We start from the raw sequence: 22638 nt of genomic DNA on the forward strand, positions 1-22638 counted from the left end.
TATATATATTTGAACCTATATCAAATACATATAATTTAAAAACTGTGAAGTAAATCAAACGCTCTGAAGTTACCTTCTTTCTCTCCAGTAATGCTTCTTGCCTTAAAGTCTATTTTGTCTTATATTTAGTAATATGACCGCACCAGCTTTATTTTAAAAAGTATTTGTATGATATATTGCTTTTTATTTCAGATGTGTTTCAGATGTTATCAGTGGAGTGCAATCTGGCAACCATATCTTTTAATTGAAGCTTTACTCCTATTACATTTAATAAGTTACTCATATATTTGCACTTAAATAAAACATCTAATTTTGTGCTTTTTCATTGTGCTACAAGATTTATATTTCTTTTTTCTCATGTAACCTTAAGGTTATACACTTCGAAAGGCCCTACTTTTCATTATCATTCTGTTCAACCTATTTTCTAATTTCATTATTTTTCTTCTTTGACTCATACTTTATTTAGTAATGGGTTTCTTCTTTTCCAAAATATAGCTATTTTGTAGTTACATTTTTGGTATTGATTTTTGGCTTATTTTATGGTTGGGAAACATGTGAAAAGAACATGCATTCTGCAGGTGGTATGTGCAGGGTTCTGTATGTCCAGTAGGTTACTTTGTTTTTTATGTTGTTCAGATCTTCCATACCTTTACTGAGTTTTAGCCTGTTTGTTCCATCAATTACGTAGAGAACCTGTGTTAAAATTTCCCACTAAAATTATTGATTTTTCTCTTTTCTCTATATTTATCAGTATGTTCCTACTTCAAAGTCTTTTCGGGGCCGACCAGGTGGCACAAGTGGTTAAGTACGCGTGTTCCGCTGCGGCAGCCCGGGGTTCGCTGGTTCGGATCCCGGGCGTGCACCAATGCACCACTTGGCAGCCATGCTGTGGCAGCGTCCCATATAAAGTAGAGGAAGATGGGCACGGATGTTAGCCCAGGGCCAGTCTTCCTCAGCAAAAAAAAAAAAAAAAAAAAAAGGAGGAGGATTGGCAGATGTTAGCACAGGGCTGATCTTCCTCACAAAAAATAAAAATAAAATAAATTAAAAAAAAAAATCTTTTCACATTTCTGCCCAGTGTTTTGTCTGTGATGGCACTTTTGAAAAAGGTGGCATGGCCTTAATATAGTATAGTCTCGTGCTGCTTAGTTTCTATGATTTGGGGAACTGAACTAGCTCTGGTCACATCTAGATTATTTACTACTGAGAGTTTAAATGAACCAGATTAGATGAAAAGATACATGAGTATTTTGGGGGACAGGGTGCTGTGGGGCCTTTGGTTTCCATCTCCGTTGTCTAGGCAGTTAGCCCTTGTTGTGTGGAGATGTTTTCTTCCCACCTTCATTGATGTGTTATTTAGTAGTGTAGCTCCTGTTAAGCAAAGGATAACTCTGAATTCCCAGCAGATTTTGGTAATAAAAGGACTTCTTTTTATCCCAGTTACTCTAACCAGTCTGTCGACTGTTGGCTTTGCTAGATTTAGGATCTCTGGTTGCGGTCTGTGTTAATAGCTTTACATGATGAAAGAGATGAGTGCCCATAGAAGAGTCAGTCTTTTGAACGCAGGGATTGTTTTCATTTAGTTACCCCTTAACATTTATTTCTCTTTTATCTTCAGTTATTTGAAGGATTGAAGGCGTTTCGAGGAGTTGATAATAAAATTCGACTATTTCGACCAAATCTCAACATGGATAGAATGTACCGATCTGCTGTGAGGGCAACTTTGCCGGTATGTAAATTTAGGAGTTTCTTTTGTGTTTCTCTTAATATAATGGATCACTGTGAATTTACCACCAAACAAATCATTTCTGAATACTTAGATCAATATTCAGTACAAACCATATGAACACTAAAGTTACTTTTGATATACTTTGTCATTAGTGAAGTGAAAATACAAGGAAATAACCAATACCATTTGACAGTTCCACAGTCTATTTCTCTATGAGTGTCTCTGGGGGATTAACGTGTATGTGAGAGATAAAAGGATTAGGAAGAAAAATATGCCTTAAACTAAAATAAATAAAATTTAAAGACTGTATGAAATTATAATATTGAAAATGGAAAACATGGTGTGCCTCACAGGTATTTTGGGGCTATTTTGCCTAATTGCTCTAGACACTAACAAGTATATGTGATTTAATTAATTATTTTGATATTTTACTCCAAGTTTTATTTAAAAAAAAAAAGAAAAGGATATCAAAAAGGTTTCTCATGGCCATCAAATCCTGACTATAACCTTGTTATGCAGCAGAATTCATTATAAGGTGGGTTGGATTAAACACCAAGATTCACATCTAGGTGGAGGTGACTACGATTCTTCCCATTCCCTGAGACATGACCAGGCTGCCTTTCTGAACTAAAAGACGTCTTTTCCTTCTTTTGCACGTTCTGTGTAGCTAACTTTTAGGAACTATCCCACCTGTGCATTGAAGAAGCCCGGAAACAGCTAAATCCAAGTAATTACTCCTTTTTAGCCAGGCTCTTCCTTCTCCTTGCTATTTTTGTAACCCATACTTCACCTACCTCCTTCAGGGGCCATAATATGGTAGCAGGAGGGAAATTAAGGTAAGTTCTTTGGACTAGGTTCTAATTTCTAGTTTTCCTTCTACCATTGCAGACAGATCACTGGGAAAAACTTTAAAATGGGGACAGAAGGAAAGGAAAGTAACATTTATTGGACACTGGCACTGCTACAAACTGTCTTATGTGGTTTTCTTTATGTGGTTTATTCCTTGTCTGTTTAAGCATAACAGTAAGCCATTGTCAAGAAGGTATATATTGTAAATTTTAGTAGTGCTTTTGTATAGAGAAGAAAACTCGAGCCCAGAGGGGTTAAATGACTTGCCTAAAGTCCCACAGAATAAAGGGACAGGACAAAAAATTGGATTCAAGTTTTTTGATTCTTAGTCAAGTTCTCTTTCCATCAGCTCTTATCTCTAGACAGCAGTACCAGAGACAAGCAGGTGACACAGGGTGATGATATGTCCTATGTGATTGGCAATCCTGATTTCCATAACATTACTACACTGTGATTGCTGTTATAGGTTAGCATTTAAATAGCCAAATCCTGATGTCATGAGCTCTATTCAGATGCTTGTTTCTCACTCATTTCGACCTTGGATAGCCCATCATATCTCTGAAAGTATGTTTCTCTCCCCTGCCAAGTTAGTAGAAACTACTTATTTTACGAAGTCACCCATCTAGTATATGAAAACTTTTTTTCTCCTTAAAAATAAACTGTTTTTTACTTTTGCCTATTTTCCTATTGGGTTATCTGTCCCTTTCTTACTGATTTTGAGGATATCTTAGCATACTCCATTTACCATCCTCTGTTGGTTATATGTTACAAATAACATCCCCCAGTTTGTTGCTTTTTACTTCTTTTAAAGAACAGAAGTCCTTAAGTTTTAAATAGTCAAATTGTATACATATTTTTCCTTTATGGTTTGTGCTTTATGGCTCTTATTTAAGCATCCTTTCCTATCTTAAGGTGATAGTGATATTTTGTATTTTTTTAAATAAAGGTTTTAATGTTTTGTCACATTAGGTATATAATCCAACTATAATTGATATTTGGATATGGTAAGACGTAGGGATTCAATTTCTTATCTTTCCCATATGGATAATCTATCATCCCACACAATTTTGGGGGGAAAAAATCCCAGAAAAGAATTCTTATTTGGTTTTATTATTTTTACTTTTTTACCAGCCTAAAGCTTCCACGAGGATCATTTCTTATCGCTACAATGGAAGAGAATAGTAGAAAAACTCCAGTATTCATTATATTTTTCATTGTTTCAGGTATTTGGCAGGGAAGAACTTTTAGAGTGTATTCAACAGCTTGTGAAATTGGATCAAGAATGGGTCCCATATTCAACATCTGCTAGTCTGTATATTCGTCCTACGTTCATCGGAACTGAGGTGCAAACTGACTCCCTATTTTGGGGTACTTCGGTGGGCAAGTTATCTTTGTTTATTCTTGTGTGAAACTTCTTTTTTTTTGTTGTTTTTATAATTTTATTTATTTATTTATTTTTTCCCCAAAGCCCCAGTAGATAGTTGTATGTCATAGATGCACATCCTTCTAGTTGCTGTATGTGGGACGCGGCCTCAGCATGGCCGGAGAAGCGGTGCGTCAGTGCGCGCCCGGGATCCGAGCCCGGGCCTCCAGCAGCGGAGCGTGCGCACTTAACCCCTAAGCCACGGGGCCGGCCCCTCTTGTGTGAAACTTCTAATATGTAATTTGAAATAGCCTCTAATAGCATTATTAATGACTTCTTTCGCCTGATTATCAAGACCAGGGGTCAACAAACATTTTCTGTAAAGGGCTAGATAGTAAATATTTTTAGGCTTTGTGAGCCATATGGTTTCTGTCATTACTCAATTCTGCCACTGTAGTACAAAAGCAGCCACAGATATGAACATGAATGAGCAATGAATGAGGCTGTTTGCCCTCCCCTAAACAAGACTAACCGTTATTTCCTCAGTTTACCAGTATAATGCCTCCTGTCTCGGCAGCACTTCTCCAAGATAGAAGTGGTAATGGTTTTGAAATTTGGAGGAGGGAGAGGTGCTACTTTTTATTTTCATTTTATGTAAATGACTTTTGTCCTACAGATCTCATTGTGTTTCTTAACTTTTTCCTTTAGCACTGTATTTTTCATTTCTATCCAGTTACTGTGTGTATGTCCACTCCATCACTTCTAACTACTGCATAGTCTCCACACTGGACGTCTACCACACTTTGTTCCAGTTCCCTTACTGGAGTTCCATTTTGCTGTTACCTTATGTAAAGTAGCAGTGAGGAGTTGGAAAATTTACAACCTAGGGAATGACTGAAAGACTTGTTGTTTTCCAGCAAGATGCCCTAGGCCCATCTTATTTTCCATCCTCAGAAAGTCCACTGCTTTTCAGGGAAGTCCTGGTTCTCTTTGATGGAAAACAGTCATTCAGTCTATCATCATCACCATCACCTGGCATTATGAAGCTTTTCTAAGTGTCGTTGCACTCAGTGTTTCCTGTGTGCTGACAACAACCGTGTGAGTAGGTGCTACTGGTATCATTTTAGAGGTAAGGAAACTGAGGCTCAAAGAGATGAAATAAAACCCCTGCAATGTTAACCTCTGTGCTGCAGCATCTCTTATGTGTTAGCCACTGTGCTAGGTCTAGAGTTCCAGTGCTGAGCAAAAACCACTGCCCCTGCTCTCAGGAAGCTCAGTGTCTAGTGTAGGAGTCACACTTTCATAATAGAAACCCATGAAATGAATGTGTATTGATGGATGGAGAGCAGTGCTGTGAAGAAATGGGGCATGGTTCAATAAGAGTAGTTACCATGGAAATGTAACTTAGATGGGGTCTAATTTCTTTCCCATCTTGTTCTAATATAAGTCTACGTTCGTATCTATTTCCTTTCCTTTCTGTGAGCTACCAGCTTTCCTGCTCTCCATTAATATTTGACATAATCACTCCAGATTTTATATATTGTATTATGTGTTTTATAGTGTTATATAGTATGTATTATATAACACATACACAGTCACACTAAGTTTCAAGTTGAATTACAATGCTTCCAAGTTTAGGAATATCAATTCACATGCAAACTTGCCAGTATATTTCTGAGATTTTATTTTTATTTTTAAATTTTTTCTTAACTGAGGTGCAATTGACATATAACATTATATTAGTTTCAGGTGTATAACATAATGATTTGATATTTGTATATACTGGGAAATGATCACCACAGTGTCTAGTTAACATCTGTCACCATACATAGTTATAAAAAATTGTTTTTTCTCGTGATAAGAACTTTTAAGATTCACTCTTGTAGCAACTTTCAAATATGCAATACAGTATTATTAACTATAGTCACCATGCTGTACATTACATTCCCATGACATTTATTTTATAACTGGAAATCTGTACCTTTTGACCCCTTTCACCCATTTCTCCCATCCCCCACCCCCAGCCTCTGGCAACCACCAACCTGTTCTCTGTATCTATGACCTTGTTGTTTTTGTTTTTGTTTTTAGATTCCACAGATACGTGAGATCAAATTTTTGTCTTTCTCTGACTTATTTCACTTAGCATAATGCCCTCAAGATCCATTCACGTTGTCACAAATGGCAAGATTTCATTCTTTATTTTTATCACTGAATAATATTCCATTGTATATATACACCACATTTTCTTTATTCATTCATCCATCAATGGACACAGGTTGTTTCCATATCTTGGCTATTGTAAATAATGCTGCAATGAACATGGGGGTGCATATATCTTTTTGAGTTAGTGTTTTTGTTTTCTTTGGATAAATACTCAGTAGGATTGCTGGATCATATGGTAGTTCTATTTTTAATTTTTTGCAGAACCTCCATACTGTTTTCCATAGTGGCTGCACCAATTTACATTTCTGCCAACAGTGCACAGGGGTATTTCTGGGATCTTAGGGATTTTGGGGAGGGAAAAATATCTGGTAACAAATTCAAATAGTACCAAAAGTATACAATGGAAAGGAAATTTCCTTCCTACATTCTGATCCATAGTTCCACAGTTCGCCTCCTTCCAAGCAATTCCTGTTGCCAATTTTTCCTGTCGCCTTCTAGAGGTGCATATTGATAAATACAGAAACACTATTAGACCTGCTTACATGTGTTTGTAGGTTAAACATTATCCTTCTTTTTGTAAAAATGGCAAGTTTTTGCCCATATTCAAAGATTTCTAAAACTATACACACAGTTTAAAGAAAAGAATTGAAATGAAAGTCTGTGGATACAATACCCAGTTAAGATTACAACATGACTAGTACAGTTGAAACCTCTTGTGTACCCTTCCCTGTTAGCTCCCCTTACCTCCCCAGTGGAGTTAACCACGTTGTTGTGTGTGTAGTTCATTCTTGACCCCCTGCCCCTCACCCATGGCATTCTGCTTTACTACAGATGGACATTTGGGTCATTTCCAGCTTTTGGCTATTATAAATCAAGCTGCTGTGCACATCCCTGTACACGTCTTATGGTGGACACATGTGCTTGCTTCTCTTTGGTATTTACCCAGGAGTTGAATGGGTGGGTCAGAGAGTATTTGTATGTTTTGCTTACTGGATACTGCCAGTTTTCCAAAATACTCTTACCAGCAATGTTTGGAAGTTTCATTTGCTTCATATCCTTGCTGATACTGGTATTGTCTTATTCTTTTTACCCGTTCTGACATATGCAGCCTTATCTCCTTGTGGTTTTAATTTTCATTTCCCTGATGACAAATTATGTTGAATGCTTTTATATGCTTACTGGCTTTTGGAAATCCTTTTGTGAAGTGCGTTTGCAAGTCTTTTGCCATTAAAAAAATTGGTTTGTGCTTTTAATTTTTTTAGAGTCTTTATATATTCTGGATATAAATCCTTTGTCAGATAAATGTATTGCAAATAGTTGCCCGCTCTGTGGCTTGCATTTGCGTCTGTGTCTTGCCTTTTCACTCTCTTACCAGGATCTTTTGATGAATAGAAGTACTTAATTTTAATGTAATTAAATCTATTTTTTTTTATGTTTTGTGAGTTTTAAAGAAACTCTTCCTTATTCCGAAGTCATGCTTTTCTTCTGTTTTAAATTTTGCTTTTTCCACTTAAGTGAAATCCATTAGAAAGTGAACTTTCTGTGAAGTTAAGGATTTTCTCCATTTGGATACCAAGTTGTTCCACCACGATTTATGGAGTAGTCCATCCTTTCTTCCTTGGTTTACAATGCCAGCTGTTGATATGTTCAGGTTCCATAGATGAAGGCTTTTTCTGGCTTTCTATCTATATCTTCTCTTGCTTTTTTTTTTTTTTTCTTTTACACATAAATGGTAGGAATACCGAGAACAATTTGTATGTATTGTTTTTGCACCTACAATTTGTCTTGGAGATCCTTCCATATCAGTACCTATGGATCTACCTCTATTTTTTTCCATTTTCCTAGCTGTAAGGTATTCCATCGTACGTATATACTATACTTAATTAAATACAGGATGTCATATATTATAAGATGCACCATTATTTTATGCTCTAAAATGGAAAAACATTGCCAATTAAACTATGGTACAGTACTTTCTCGATAATCCTGAGTGATTCATGAATTAGTCGTACCAGCCCCTTATTTTTTCGAAATGTATGTTTTCAGAGGAAATCTGCAGTTTCTCCTACCATCAGATGCACTGCTTGGCTTGTGATAGGCATTTTTATTTTTCATATATCTTAATAACAAAAACTAACACAGCTTTATCTTCTTATGGAATTCTTCCTACCATAAGTTCCATTGGAAGACTTGGTTGTTGCTTTGCAAGAAAATATTAAATTGCATTTGTTTTACATTATTACAAATGTTTGTTTCACTAATGTCAATACACGTCCTGCTCCTGTTTTTATGCTTTTCTGTGCAGTAACTTTTCTTTTCAGTACCAATAACTTTTTGAAGACCTTTTAAATGCCAGACTCATCATGTATAACATCACCAATGCCCATAAGCCATTGAAAGTACCATCAGTATGAAAAGCTAATTCTGAGTCTGGCAGTGCCGTCTTTGCCATGACTGCTTCCTGGCCAATAGCAATTGTAAAATGCTGAGTCCTGATTTCAGATATGTTAAATGTGGAAAAAAATGGACATCTCAGAATCTGTGAAATATGATTGCGTAATTTATATAACCAGTGTCCTGTTGATCAACCATTATGTTGATATAACAAACATAACAACTGTTATTAGTAAGTTGAATAAAGCAGGAAGATTAAATTTAGGACTCTTAAAAATGCAGGGCTTCTTCAAGAAATTTATGCTATAGACATATCCCCCCTAGTGCACATAAAGACAAATACTCAAGGATATTTATTGCAGCTCACACAATTTGCTGGTAGATTGGATGTGCGTGTGAGAGGAGAGATGTTACGTTTTCCTTTGGGTCAAAGAAACTGGATAGTGACCATTTGTTGGGATGAGCAAGAGTGAGGGAGAAGGGTTTTTTGTTGTTTATTTATTGAAGTGATGATGGGTGGAACCAAGAGTTCAGTTTGGGATATGATAGTTTAAGCCAATGATATCAAGTAGGTGGGTAGATGTACAAGTGTGAAATTGGGAGAAGAGTTTGGAGTTTAAGGGATACGTTCTAGTGTTTAGCATAAAATGCCTTTAAAGCCAAGGACCTGGATGAAGTTATCAAGGGAAGAACTGTAGATAATGATGAAAAGAAAGTGAGGACTAAGCCCTGGGGCAGGCCAGCATTTAGAAGAAAGGGAGATGAAGAGGAATCAGCTAAAAAGTCTGAGAAGTAGCAGCCAGTAAGGTAGAAAGAACCACAGGAGGCCTTGGTGTACTGGAAACAAGTGAAGAACATGGAAGCAATGATCTGCTGTGGCAAATCCCACCCATAGGACCAGTGGGATGATGCCTGAGAGCTGACTGTTGGATTTGGCTACATGGAGGTCCTTGGTGATCTTGACAAGCATATTGCAATGGGGTAGTGGAGTTGAAAGCCTGAATGTTGTGGATTCAAGAGAGAACGAGAGGAGGGGAGGTGGTGATGGTGAGTAAGTACAAATCTTGTACTTGTACATGGCAGAGGATCTCTGCTATATAGTGGAGCAGAGAAATGAATGGATACCTGGAGTGGGACATGTGGTAAAGGGAGAGTGTCTGTTTTAGATGGGAGGTACTATGGCATATTTCTAAGCTGATGGAAATGATCCACAAGAAAAGGCAAGCTGATTGTTAAAATATTCAAAAGATTTCCCTAATTCTGCTTCTGTTGTGGTTCTCCTGAGAGTGACAGAATGGCAGGCAGTGATAGATGACTAGATGGAGGGACATCCAGATGCCCCGCCTTGCCCTCTAGTTTGCAGTTTCTTCCCGCATACACTGTTGTTGAATTGACACTGCTGTCTTTGTGAAAGCTCTTCCCTTGAGGGTAACATCCTTCCCCCTTCATCAGCCCACTCAGCATCCTCTTCCTCACTCTGTCGGCTGGGGTCCACCTTGGCCTCTTTTGGGTATGTATGCCATCATTGCCGTTGTCAGCTGCTTGTGTTGGTCTTATTTGTTGCTCTGTTCCAGGCCCAGCATGCTGCTTGGCCCAGTCCATTGAGCCAAAGTGGATGGAATCACAAAGCCCAAAGTCTGAGCACTGAGGCTGGGTCAGTGAGGAGATCCTGGTTTGGGGGCCATTCTCGGTATAAGAAAAATCCTCCGGTAGCGTTTTCCTATCAACTAGAGAAGGGGCTGGCGAACTTCTTCTTTAAAGGGCCAGGTAGTAAATATTATTGGCTTTGCGGTCTTTACGCTACTCAGCTCTGCCTTTGTTGTGCAAAAACAGCAATAGGCAACACATAAAGGAATGAACGTGTTCCAATAACACTTAAACAGGCAGCAGGCTGGTCCCTGATCTAGAGTCATTTCAGAAAGGGAAATGAAGCATGGCTTTTTAAAGAGTGACTCATTCTCGTTTCTTCTGTGTACTGCCCCATCAAGTCTTCTTAACCACCTGGGTAATAATCCATGCTAAAATTTCTATTTAGGATTGATTTCAAATTTACCAACCTATATTTCCCAGGTCATCGGTATAATAATCCTTCTTCTTTTTCCCAAAGGTCCATTCTCCATAATTCCAGTGTCGAGTGTTGAATGTAGTTCTTTGGTCACATCTACAATCATCTTAATGTCATCTTCATGCTCTGTGTATTGGTTCATATTGAATTTATTTACCGCTATTATTATTACCAATTATTATCTATAAAAATGATAGTAACAATTGTTATTTGTTGAATACTTGAAAAAGATCAGGCCTTGGGTGCTTTCCACAGATTATTTTAATCCTTATACTAACCCTGTGAGAGTCATTATCACTGCCTTTAAATGACGTTTGGTAAGACAGTTGTATTCTTTTAGTCTTTTTCACCTTGTCTTTAGCTTTCTTTTAACTATGTTTTTTTTTAATTTTAAGGTCATCGTTATTTAAAAAAGAGTTGAGGGCTCAGTCTTCTTTTTGTCTAGTGTTAAATTCGTACTATCTTTCTCTTTGAACAGACCTGAGAAGCAAATAACCCCTACCCATGTTATAGCAAGCCTCAGAAAATTCTATGATATTCTTTCAATGTCTACATATTGATTACCTGTTAGTCTAGAGGCCAGCACTAAAGTAAATCAGGCAAGAGACAAAGGAACATTTTCTCTGTGGTGTCAATGCAACATATTAGGATTAGCATCAGGTTGTTAAAAAAATCAAAATAATTCAAGTACAGTAAATAGTCATCTAGGTTGTTTTCACAGCCCTTTTCTATAAACAACGTCTTATTAAGATGGACAATCGTCCAACAAATATTTAGTAAACATCTGGTGTAACAACATAGGTTACTGTGTGTAGGGGACGAAGATGGTCTTGCACTTGATGGAGCATACAGATTAGCAAGAGGCAGAGAATTAAATAAGCAGTTGTAAGAAAGTGTGATAAGTACTTTATCTAAACTGAAGGAAGTGCAGGATGCTATAATAGTACATAACACATAGGTACATGTATGACATAACCTAGTCAAGGGGCTCATTCCCCGAAGTGACATTTAAATGACATGTAAATTGAGATCAAAAGGTTTGTCTTACTTAGGAGAGAGAGGGGATGTCTTAGTCTGCTCCGGCTGCCATAACAGAATACCACATACTGGGTGTCTTAAACACCAGAATTTACTTTCTCACAGTCCTGGAGGCTGGAGGTCCAAGATCAAAGGGCCAACGAGGTTAGTTTCTGGTGCGGTTATTTTCTGGTGCAGCCTCGGCCTCTCTGTAGATGGCCTCTCTGTAGATGTTCCTCTTCTTGCTCTGTCGTCCTAGGGCCTTTCTTCTGTGTGGAGAGGAAGAGAGAGTATGGGGGAGGGAGAGGGAAGAGGTGAGAGAGAGAGCATCACCAAGCCTTCAAGCTCTGATGTCTCTTCTTCTTATAAAGACATCAGTCCTATTGGGTTAGGGCCCCACCCCTTTGACCTCATTTAACCTTGTTTAATTCCTTAAAGGCCTTATCTCCAAATGCAGTCACATTGGGGGTTAGGGTTTCAGCATGTAAATTTTGAGGGGGACACATTTCAGTCCATAAAAGGGGGGAGGGAAGGAGACTGTTGCAGGTGCAGGAGTAGTGTAGGAAAACATACAGGGGTAGGAAAGTGAGGAGGAATTGAGAGGGTTCAGTATGTTTGAGCACAGGGTGCATGGAGTATGAGGACTGTGGGTGAAGGCTGAGGGTGGGAGGAAGGTCTGGTTTGAAATTTCATCAGGTTAGGAAATCACATATTTCACTGATTTTTTTTTCTTTTTAACTTTAGTATCAAAAAAAGAGCTGAATTAAGAATAGAAGATCTAGAGCTTAATAGCTGTGAAGCTTTGGGCAAATCATTTGTTTTGAGCCTCAGTTTTTCTAAGTTAAAAATAGAAAGTTATAACCCCATTAACTTCCTGGATTTTTTGATTTTATGAGATAATGATTGTGAAATATCTTGGAAATCAAAAAGTGCTGTATAATTATTGAGGGTTGTTATTTTTTTTAATCTTACATCAAACCAACTAGTTTTTCCTACAGAAACACTCCATGAATTTGGTGTCCCTCCTTTGTGACTCTCACACACTCAGGGCTCTGCATGGACCGCTGGTCTTTGCCGCATCTCTTATAGTGCCCTTCACTGCGATATTCTCTACCATTTTCCTCTCTAACTCATCTTTTTTAGGAACTGCCAGGATTTTTTTTCTTAAATGAGGCTGTTCTTTGGATTAAAAAAAATCATGCTGTTCTTTTTGAAAATGTTCCCCTGTTATTTTCAATTATCTTATTTCTTCTGTCTCTTATTTGCCTTGCCTAGGCAGGATTATTCTCAAGCCTCTGCATTACCACTGGGCTCTCTGCCTTCTAGGCCCAAACGTGGACTAATAAATACCTTTCGCAGCTTGGTGAGCTCTCTCTGCCATCGTTTAGATCACCTCTGAAATCCTGCCTTTCTATAAAGTAATTTTCTGACTGACTCAGACAGAAGTAGTAATTTTCACTGTGAAATGTCTCTTTATTTTCCATCACACCCAAGTGTCCTGTTATTCTGTGCATAATATACACATATTTAAAGATTTTATTTATTTATTTTTTCCCCCCAAAGCCCTAGTAGATAGTTGTATGTCATAGCTGCACATCCTTCCAGTTGCTGTATGTGGGACGCGGCCCCAGCATAGCCGGAGAAGTGGTGCGCGCCCGGGATCCGAACCCGGGCTGCCAGCAGCGGAGCGCATGCACTTAACCGCTAAGCCACGGGGCCGACCCTATACACATATTTAATACCCTCATACAGTACATGTGTTTGTTATTTGCAAGGTATAACTTATAGAGTAAAAAGAGTCTTTATTTTTTTGTACACATCAGAATTTCAACTTCAAAGTCAGTGTGGTCCCTTGAGAAGTTGTAAACTTTGTATCTGAGATTTTTATACTCCTCATATTTCATGAGGTTTCTTAAAAACCTCTTTGAATTCCTTATGTATTGAAATAATCCAAGAAACTAGTAGAGAAGAATAAAAAAATTAATCAAAGTAAGACTTATTGAAACGGGTCTAAGTAACTTATCAGCTATTGTCTTCCATATTTTCTCTTTATGTGGCTTTTGCTTTATATGATCAGAAGTCAGACCCTATCATGATAGAGTTTTGTTCATTGCCATTTGATTAATGTTATATAATAAACTACTCAACTGTCGCAGTAGCACAGAATTTAAATTGCTTTCCAGGAAAGAAGGGAGAATTAAGACAAGGAACAAATAACAGTTCCTGAGAGTAGAAACAGATCTAATCACGTAGTTCCCTTCCTGATACATAAATTTATATTTGATTTATTCTTACTTTTGAGCAGTGTGACCATTTTCGACCATTTTCAGTAAAGTCACAGAGTTCTTTTCATAAGACAGTTGATATAAGTAATCATTTAAGGATGAAGGTGGCTAAGCTGTGATCAACACCAATACTTGAAGTACTTGTAAAACATGAGTTGACCTTGCTTAAATTTCAGAAAATAAAATGTTAGTACACATAAACACATTTTCTCTCAGCATTGAAAAGTTCTAGTCTATAATTTACCTGCTGGCTAAGAATAAAAGTATTACTTAAAGGTTTATGGAGATATTTTTTTTCCAGGAGTAGGTTTAATGCATAGTGTTCTTCTGTTTTTCATTTGTACTCTCTATACTGCCACCTAGTGGAATAAATGCAAGTTTACTTACTTAAAATCAGGGGGAAGGAAATGAATAATATGAAATGTATCAGGAAAAAATTTCCGTGATGATGAGTTATTGATACTTTTATTCATATAATGTAGGTTGCAAAAAATACGTGAGTTCAGAGTGAGAAAAGTCGAGGCATTCTTGTGATATCTAATGACATGCTTATTAGTTTGTCCACAAATAAGCTGTTTTATTCAGAAACTCTAGGTAAATTATTGAGACTGTGTCCTGCAAATTGTATTTCTAAATTATGTTGAGAAGCTTCTCTTAATTCCTCATTAGGAAGATCAATAAAATTTTTTTAAATATTAAGCTTCAAAGCACCTCTGATATGAGGTATACTTACTTAACTGATAAATAAAAGTGTAGAGATAAGATAGTCAATTTTTATCAGATTTGGGAAGGAAGGCAGATATGTATATTATTCCAAGGTTTTCTCTTCCAAACAATAAAACCAAAAAAAGGCAAATGAAGCTTTAAGGCTCCTCACTCATTTTTTTTTTTTTTTAATATTTTTTTTATTATTATTTTTTTGTATGTGTGAGGGAGATCAGCCCTGAGCTAATATCCATGCTAATCCTCCTCTTTTTGCTGAGGAAGACCGGCTCTGAGCTAACATCTATTGCCAATCCTCCTCCTTTTTTTCCCCCCAAAGCCCCAGTAGATAGTTGTATGTCATAGTTGCACATGCTTCTAGTTGCTGTATGTGGGATGCGGCCTCAGCGTGGCTGGACAAGCGGTGCGTCAGTGCGCGCCCGGGATCCAAACCCAGGCTGCCAGTAGCGGAGCGCCAGCACTTAACCGCTAAGCCACGGGGCCGGCCCAAGGCTCCTCACTCTTTTTGGTAGGGGAGTCCTCTTCATCCCCCATTAGACAACCAGAAAACCAAAACCTGTTGTTGCTTGCTGACTGATTTCTTTAACTTGGTTGTCTGTCATCCATTATCGTTTGCTTTGTGGCCACCCGAGCCCTGCTTGGTCCTAGTGTTCACGTGGAGTGTGAGTGGAATCATCTCCCCACTTCCTAAGGGTTGCATCCTTTTAGATGGCATCAGTGTCCACACAGACAAACACATTTCTTTATGCTCACGAATATTTTACCTACCTGATTGTTGATGATCTGGACATAAGCAGTGGGCGAGGGGCCTTGAGCCAAGAGTAGAGGGGGAGATATAATTGAAATTCAGACAAAAATATACCCCGGATCCACTTTCAGCCGGTTTCATCAAACATTACACAAAATCAGCTGGAATTGAGTCTCCTCTCATTCTTTCCATGACGGAGTCCGATGCCCATCTAGCCAGCCAGATCCAGGTCTGGTGAAGATTGGACACAAGCATTTATATCCCAAGACTCTTCATGTAATAGCCCTGCCTTGTTTTCTTCCTGTAGTCTTGAATTGCACAGGATAGCCCAGTGACCTTTTTTGCCTTTCTAATATGTAGCCCTCAAAACTTTCAGTTTCTCAATTTTCCTCCTTAATAAACAACTGACAGTAACTACTTATGACTGCTTTTGTACTAGAGGAGTTTGTATGATTTTTGCATTGTTGGCTTATGATTTTCCAGAGTTTGTGGGAAAGGCCATCTTCTATCCTTGTCATTCATGATAGAAGTTCCTGAGTTCTTCATCCTCTCCTTTTTGGGGGGAGGATGTTACCTGTCTGGTACCTGTCAGTTAGATGCGGTAATGGCACACTCCCCTATACCTACCACCTGCTAGAGGCCCTGGAATGTCCTGAACTGGTCAGTAGTCTGTGAAAACAGAAAGGGAAATTAGAGATGCAAATACTATATTTCACCCCCAAAGACTAAAATCATGTCTGGGTTCTTCCCTTTTTCAATTCCCAATCACTACAACATTGAAAGATGATATATAGCTAATTGTTAAAAATGTACTTTTTAAAAAACCCCATTAATAAAAAAATCTGACAAATTTGCTTTTCCTTTAAAATCATAACAACTCAGAAAGCAAAGCAAAATGAAACTTAAGTACAGTCATGCGCTGTATAACGACATCTTTCCGTCAAGACGCACCGCATATACGATGGTGGTCCCATAGGATTAGTACCACATAGCCTAGGTGCATAGTAAACTATACCATCTAGGTTTGTATAAGTACACTCTGTGATGTTTGCACAATGATGAAATCGCCTAACGACACATTTCTCAGAACATATCCCCATTGTTAAGAGGCACATGACTGTACTGCATTCTTGGTGTTTTCTTCGTAAAGACCCTCAGGCTTTGTGTAACTCAACTTTAGAAGTAACAGCTCCTGTCTTTAGATGGCTCTTTCTGGGAGATAGTTACAGATCTCTTCTAGACTTTAAGACTGGTGTCTGCACTTGAAATTAACAGTTGTGTGTGCTTTCACTTTATTACAGCCTTCTCTTGGAGTCAAGAAGCCTACCAAAGCCCTGATCTTTGTAATCTTGAGCCCAGTGGGACCTTATTTTTCAAGTGGAACCTTTAGTCCAGTGTCGCTGTGGGCCAATCCGAAGTATGTAAGAGCCTGGAAAGGTGGGACTGGGGACTGCAAGATGGGAGGGTAAGTAAGTCTGTGTTTCTCTCTAAAGGGAAGAGTCCCTCACGACCATTTAGTTATTGCCATTTCACGTCAGTACAAGTACATATATTAATATTCAGATTGTAATGGTCATTTTTGTTTAGTTTTCAGTGTTTTAAATTGCTAGTTGTTTAAAGGATAATCTTTAATAAGGGAGAAACATTGAATGTGACACGTAGGCAAGAACTAAAATAAGGAACTAAAACAGGAATCAAATCTGTGCTTTGAATGATCTGCCCCTGGAAGCTGGTCCTCTGGCTGCAGGCTGATGGTTGGCATTAGAGAGCATCTGGTGCCGAAGCCAAGGCTCTCAGTTGGCTCCAAGGAGTCCTGTCTGGGGAAGGTGCCTGCTTCACTGAAGTGCTGTCTTCATTGCCACAGATTGTAGCCATACCTGCTGCCAACTGGCTGAAGGACAGCCCTGCCTTGGCTCTGTCAGGCCAGTCTCATAGGCCATATGTAGCTGGCTAGAAATAAAAGAGCATTTGAGAAGTGTTAGACAGTTTCAGGGGTGGACTTGGCTGTGAATGGAGAATGCCCCTCTGGGTGAATAAGAATAGCTGGATTAACCAGCGTGGGCTCTTCCTTTGTGTATATCAAGTGCTGATGTGTATCACATACCCAGGGCAGCAGCAGTCCTGGAAGGTGGCTCAATGGCAGTCTTCTGGGCTCTGGTAAAACATGTAGATTCAGGGAGCCCTGGGAGAGTCAAATGATGTGCTGCTGGGAAATGAGAAAGACACTGACAGCTGGCTTTGACCCCTCTGTAGTCTTTCTGTATTTCTTTTTTCTTTTCTACGAAAACAAAGTGGTTATAAAATTCTACGTCCCGTCATCACAGTTGGCATTTTTAGCAACTGCGTGCTCTCAGTGGCAGAGAAATCCTAATGGAGTCTGTTAAGCTAAGAAGTTGCTTGCTTTTCATTCTCATTTAGAACACTCCTTCCTGACTATGTCCTGGGCTAGCCAGGTTGAAAAAGCCACTTTTGTTGACTCTCTTGATTTCTTTTTGACTTGTTCAGACTTCCTCACAGAGCACATGCAGATGCACCACTGCATACCACGTGTATGACTTTGTTAAAACTTCTCTTAGAGTGCACGTTACAGTAAATCAGCAATGTTGATGAAGAGGTAATAATTTAAAATAGTTTTTCTTCTTTAAATCTTGCTTTCTAGCTCCCCCTACCTGCCCAGGGAAAAGATAACATGGGGACATTGAGAAATTGCAGGGAAATCTTTAGTTTTGGTATGTGGGTTGTTATTTATTATAAAGATGATATAATGCAGTATCACAGAATACATAATCTCTATAAACCAATTAGAAATTAATACTTTCTGTACAACACAAAGAGTGAACCCTAATGGTACTATGGATTTTAGTTTATAATAGTGTATCACTTCTAGCTCATCAGTTATAACAAGTATATCACACTAATGCAAGATGTTAATAATAGGGGGAAGTGAAGTGAGGGGATAGGGTGTATGGGAACTCTACTTTTTGCTCAGTTTTTCTGTAAACCTAAAACTGCTCTAAAAATAGAGTCAATTATAAAATAAATTATTACTTTGACTTATTAGGCTCAGGTGGACCATGGTCAATGGAAGTTGAATTGCAATCTCTTAGTGAGTGATCTCATAAATACAAGCAAAAATGGCTAGAGGGAAGGTGGTAACCAAAAGGATGGACTTTCATCCCAGCTGCCTATTGTTTCCAAGAAGTTCCAAAGCTCTTTACTCCTATGCTTCAAACCAGGAGAAGTACAAGGGAAACAAATGATTTTGCATTTGGTATCATCCTATTTAGTTGCCAAAGATAGTTGGTGGCAACCTTAGGTTTGTGTATAACTCCTCTTTTTTAAACCTAATTAATTCAGTAGTTACCTTCCAAGTTTTTTTTAGCACCTCTGTAATCAATTGGTATTTATTAAATAGCTATTGATTTTCGTAAGCTCAAGAACTTTCTGCTTTCTATCTAAGTGAATCTGAGGAAGGGAGAGAAGGATTTTTTTTTTTTAATTCTAAGATGATTCTACTATTTTGAAGCCACCAGAGATAATATCATCCTTTTATTTCTAAATGTACATTAGTGAGAAAAGTAATACAATGGTGCACGGCTGAGGAGAGTTCTAGCACAGCAGTTCTCACCTGTGGTTGCAAATTGAAATCACCTGGGGAGCTTTACCAACTACAGACAGTCCCCAACTTAGAATGGTTCAACTTACAGTTTTTCAACTTTATGATGGTGTGAAAGCAATACACAGTCAGTAGAAACCATACTTCAGATTTTGAATTTTGGTCTTTCCCCAGGCTAGTGATATGCCCTAGGATACTCTCTCGTGATGCTGGGCAGCGGCAGTGAGCTACAGCTCCCAGTCAGCCACGTGATCATGAGAGAAACAACCGATACACTTAACAACCATTCTCCACCCACACAGCTATTCTGCTTTCTACTTTCAGTGCAGTATTCAGTAAGTTACATGAGATATTCAACACTTTATTACAGAATAAGCTTTGTGTTGGATGATTTTGCCCAACTGTAGGCTAATGTAAGTGCTCTGAGCACTAGGCTAAGCTATGATGTTCGGTTGGTTGGGTGTATTAAATGTATTTTCGACTTAAAATACTTTCAACTTATGATGGGTCTATGAGGCATCGTAAGTCGAGAAAGATCTATACTAATGTTGGGGTCTCACCGCTAGAGATTCTGGTTTATTTGGTCTGGCGGATAAATAGCCTGAGCATCAGGATTTTTTTAATGTGCAGCTAAAGTTGAGAAACACTGAGCTAGAAGAAGGTCTTTCGTCATAGGAACATCTTTCTTCCCAGGAAATTTCTTAGTTTCTTAGTTAATTTGGAATGAATTAGGCCTCTCTCTCTCTCTCTCTCTATCTTAATTTTGTTCTTTTTTCCTTATATTCTCATTCTGTACTTGAGTTCAAGCTTAGAAGTCAGAAAGACCTCACTTAAAAACCTAACCACCTTGGGCATGTTACTTAACTTCTCTAAGCCTCAGTTTCCTCACTTATAAAGTCAGGGTAATAATATCCACCGTACCTGTGAGGATTAAGTGAGGTAATAATAAGGTGCCGAGGACCATGTTGTCATGTAGGAAACTCTCAGTAAATGTGGTGTTACAACCTAGCAGTTGATGGCATGGGCTTGGGAACCAAAGATACCTGGGAGTCACACACTTATATCTGTGATCTTGTACAGTTAAGTCCTCTCTTCCTGCAAGTCCTCAAAAGAATAATAAAGTCTAGGGTTGTTTTTAGATGATTCAATGAAATAATGGGGTTAAGTACTTAGTGCCCAGCAGGTGGTAACTTCTCAACAGACAATAGTTGATATTATAAGGCTTTCTTACTTTCTTATTTCAACTCCTGGACGTTCTTTATCTTAGGAGCAGTCAGTTGGATTTCACGCAATAGAATTTATTCTTTTGGAGGGATGTATTTAATATCTTTATTCTCCCAGATATTTATTCTACTTAAAATTATGTTAAAATTTTTCTATGTAGACAGTTTTCCCTCTTTTTCATTTTTCTCTTTCCTCCAAGGACATGTGTTTCTATTCTAAATTATGGCAGCACATGGGAGAAAACCCAACCATACTACCAATGTATCAATTACCTTGTGAACGTTAGTGATACAGTTTACACCTGAGAGAGAAGTTTGAGGAAAAACTTGTGTTTGGAGAAAAACATCACCTATAGAATATAATAGTAAATTAATCAATCAAACAGATAAAAACCCCCTTTTCCTTTCAATGCTCTAGGATAGTCGAGATCTTTAATTCTTTTTCCTGCCCAAGTAGCTTCATGATGCTGAGGAACCATGGTTGTAATTCAGCCATACTCTCAAAAGTATGTGTGGGTTTTTTTAGAAGCTTCTTTGAAAGGCTAGATATTCATACTGTGAAAATTCTCTATGTGTTTTTTAATAGAGTAAAGCGCACTTTAATTATGAGAGAAATCATTTCTTAATTTTCAGACATGGTAAAATCTCAACAGTTGTGTCTATGAACTAGAGAAGAGTAAATGAAAATAGTTATTTTTTTATAAAACTTCATTTCATATAACAGGCTTATATAACCTGTTTCTTAGCTTTTATTTTTATTATTTTATTTTTTCCAAACTACCCTATGCAGTATATAAAACAGATATTTTTATTTGCCAGGTGAATTCAGTGAGACAAAAATTTGAACTGACTTGCTTGATTAAATTTCTTTATAGCCGGATAGAAGTGCAGGAGCTTCACCCAGGCCAGCTGGCCCCAAACCCACGCTCTTTCCACTGGACTCCCCCTGCAGTCTGATTTATACTTATTATTAAAAAGTATTCATAATTTAACTCAGTTATTGCCTGTTTACCATCTGTTCTGAATATGGGTGATCTGACTTTTTATGGTCATTAAACAAATAAAATACTCCTATATACCAGAATTTTATTATCTCTAGATTGACCAGCTATTTACATTTTGTTATCTGCATTTCGAAGTATGTATTTTGAGGGTCTTTTCAATGAATCTTAACATTGCCTTGGTGTGAGTAAATCTCATCATGCTCCAGATTGCAATAGCCATATAGTATAATTCCTGTTTCCCATAGCTTTGTCAAATATTTCTGTTACTAGTCAACATTCTTTGAGTTGCAAGTCAGAAAACCAACTCAAACCATCTTAAGCAGAAAATGGATTGATTGGCTCGTGTAAGTAGGATAGTAGCAGTGGACCTGCTAAGGGCTCAAATCATTGCCAAGTTTGTTTTGCCCTTAAATGTGTACTGCCCACCATCCCCAACCCCCAATCTCTCCCTCTCCTCTGTACTCTCTCCTTCCCTCCTCTCTTCATCTCTTATCATAGATTCTGGCTATGCCTTAGCCTAGGGCTCTCCTGCTTCAGATGCCTTCTCCTATGAAGGGTGGTGATCATGGACACAATAGACGCCAGGCTTACTTCCTAGTAGACAAGCGACCACTACCCCCAAAGGGAGAAAATACGTCTTTCAGGTTCCATACATTAAAAAGAATGAGTGAATGAACTCAAAGAAGGACTTCTATGAGCAGCTTAGGTTACATGCTCACCCTTTAGTTCAGTTGTGCAGGGCAAGATGCTATGATTGTCAACCGAAGCAGAATGACTTGGCTCCATACAAAGGGCCAAAGAGAATTTAGTGGAAAAGGAAGCTGTGCAGATAGAAATGGCAGATAGCCACTATAATATATGGCTCTTGTGCTTAACTTACACTTTTACTTAGACAATACTACATACACATTTTAATCTTGCCCAGATGTAAAAGAGATCATTTAAAAGGCCTAGGTTGGTATTTTGCAGAAGATAACATCAATGGTTTGAGTAGTTATTGTTGTATGTTTGATTGTTTCTGTGTACTTCTGGGGGCTTCAAAGTCCAAGAGTGAATCTAGGGTTTATTTCCTAGCCCTGACTATCATATGGTAGTGCTTCTCAAACTTGTTTGCTAATGTTCTCTGAAAGCCAAGGACAGTGAATTACACAACCAGGGGCTTAGGGAGGCAAGCAAGCATCACGTTTATTTGAGGACTCTCATGTTTGATCTAAGACATTCATCCATATTTTGTAATATACTTCATAATTTTCCCATTGAAGTTTAATAAAAGATAATAAATTTAAAATATTATTAAACTAAATTGTTAATCCAGGAAGATGTGCTATGTTCCTTTGATTTTGAATAATCTGGGATGCCATAGTGCAGGTTGAGAAAAATGGGCTTTCAGAGTACTTTTTGGTTAAAATCAGGATTTTTAACATTGGGTCCCACCTTTTGGAGAATTTGGACATTGGAC

The 22638-nt window shown here is 38.1% G+C and overlaps 1 protein-coding gene across 7 annotated transcripts in view; it reads left to right on the forward strand.

Moving 5' to 3' along the window:
- BCAT1 (branched chain amino acid transaminase 1) overlaps positions 1–22638 on the forward strand; it is a 102448-nt gene that overhangs the window by 52418 nt on the left and 27392 nt on the right. For 5 of the 7 annotated variants that reach the window (XM_087442675.1, XM_087442673.1, XM_087442670.1 and 2 more), the window contains 3 exons: positions 1619–1729; positions 3802–3954; positions 16638–16801. In XM_087442675.1, the coding sequence (XP_087298801.1) occupies positions 1619–1729; positions 3802–3954; positions 16638–16801 (428 nt within the window). The remainder of the gene's footprint in view (positions 1–1618; positions 1730–3801; positions 3955–16637; positions 16802–22638) is intronic. The other 2 variants (XM_087442671.1, XM_004435457.3) reach the window with 1 other exon arrangement.

Source organism: Ceratotherium simum, chromosome 17 (genome assembly GCF_057802395.1).
Source record: "Ceratotherium simum simum isolate JZ-2026a chromosome 17, ASM5780239v1, whole genome shotgun sequence".
Taxonomy (NCBI): Eukaryota; Metazoa; Chordata; class Mammalia; order Perissodactyla; family Rhinocerotidae; genus Ceratotherium; species Ceratotherium simum.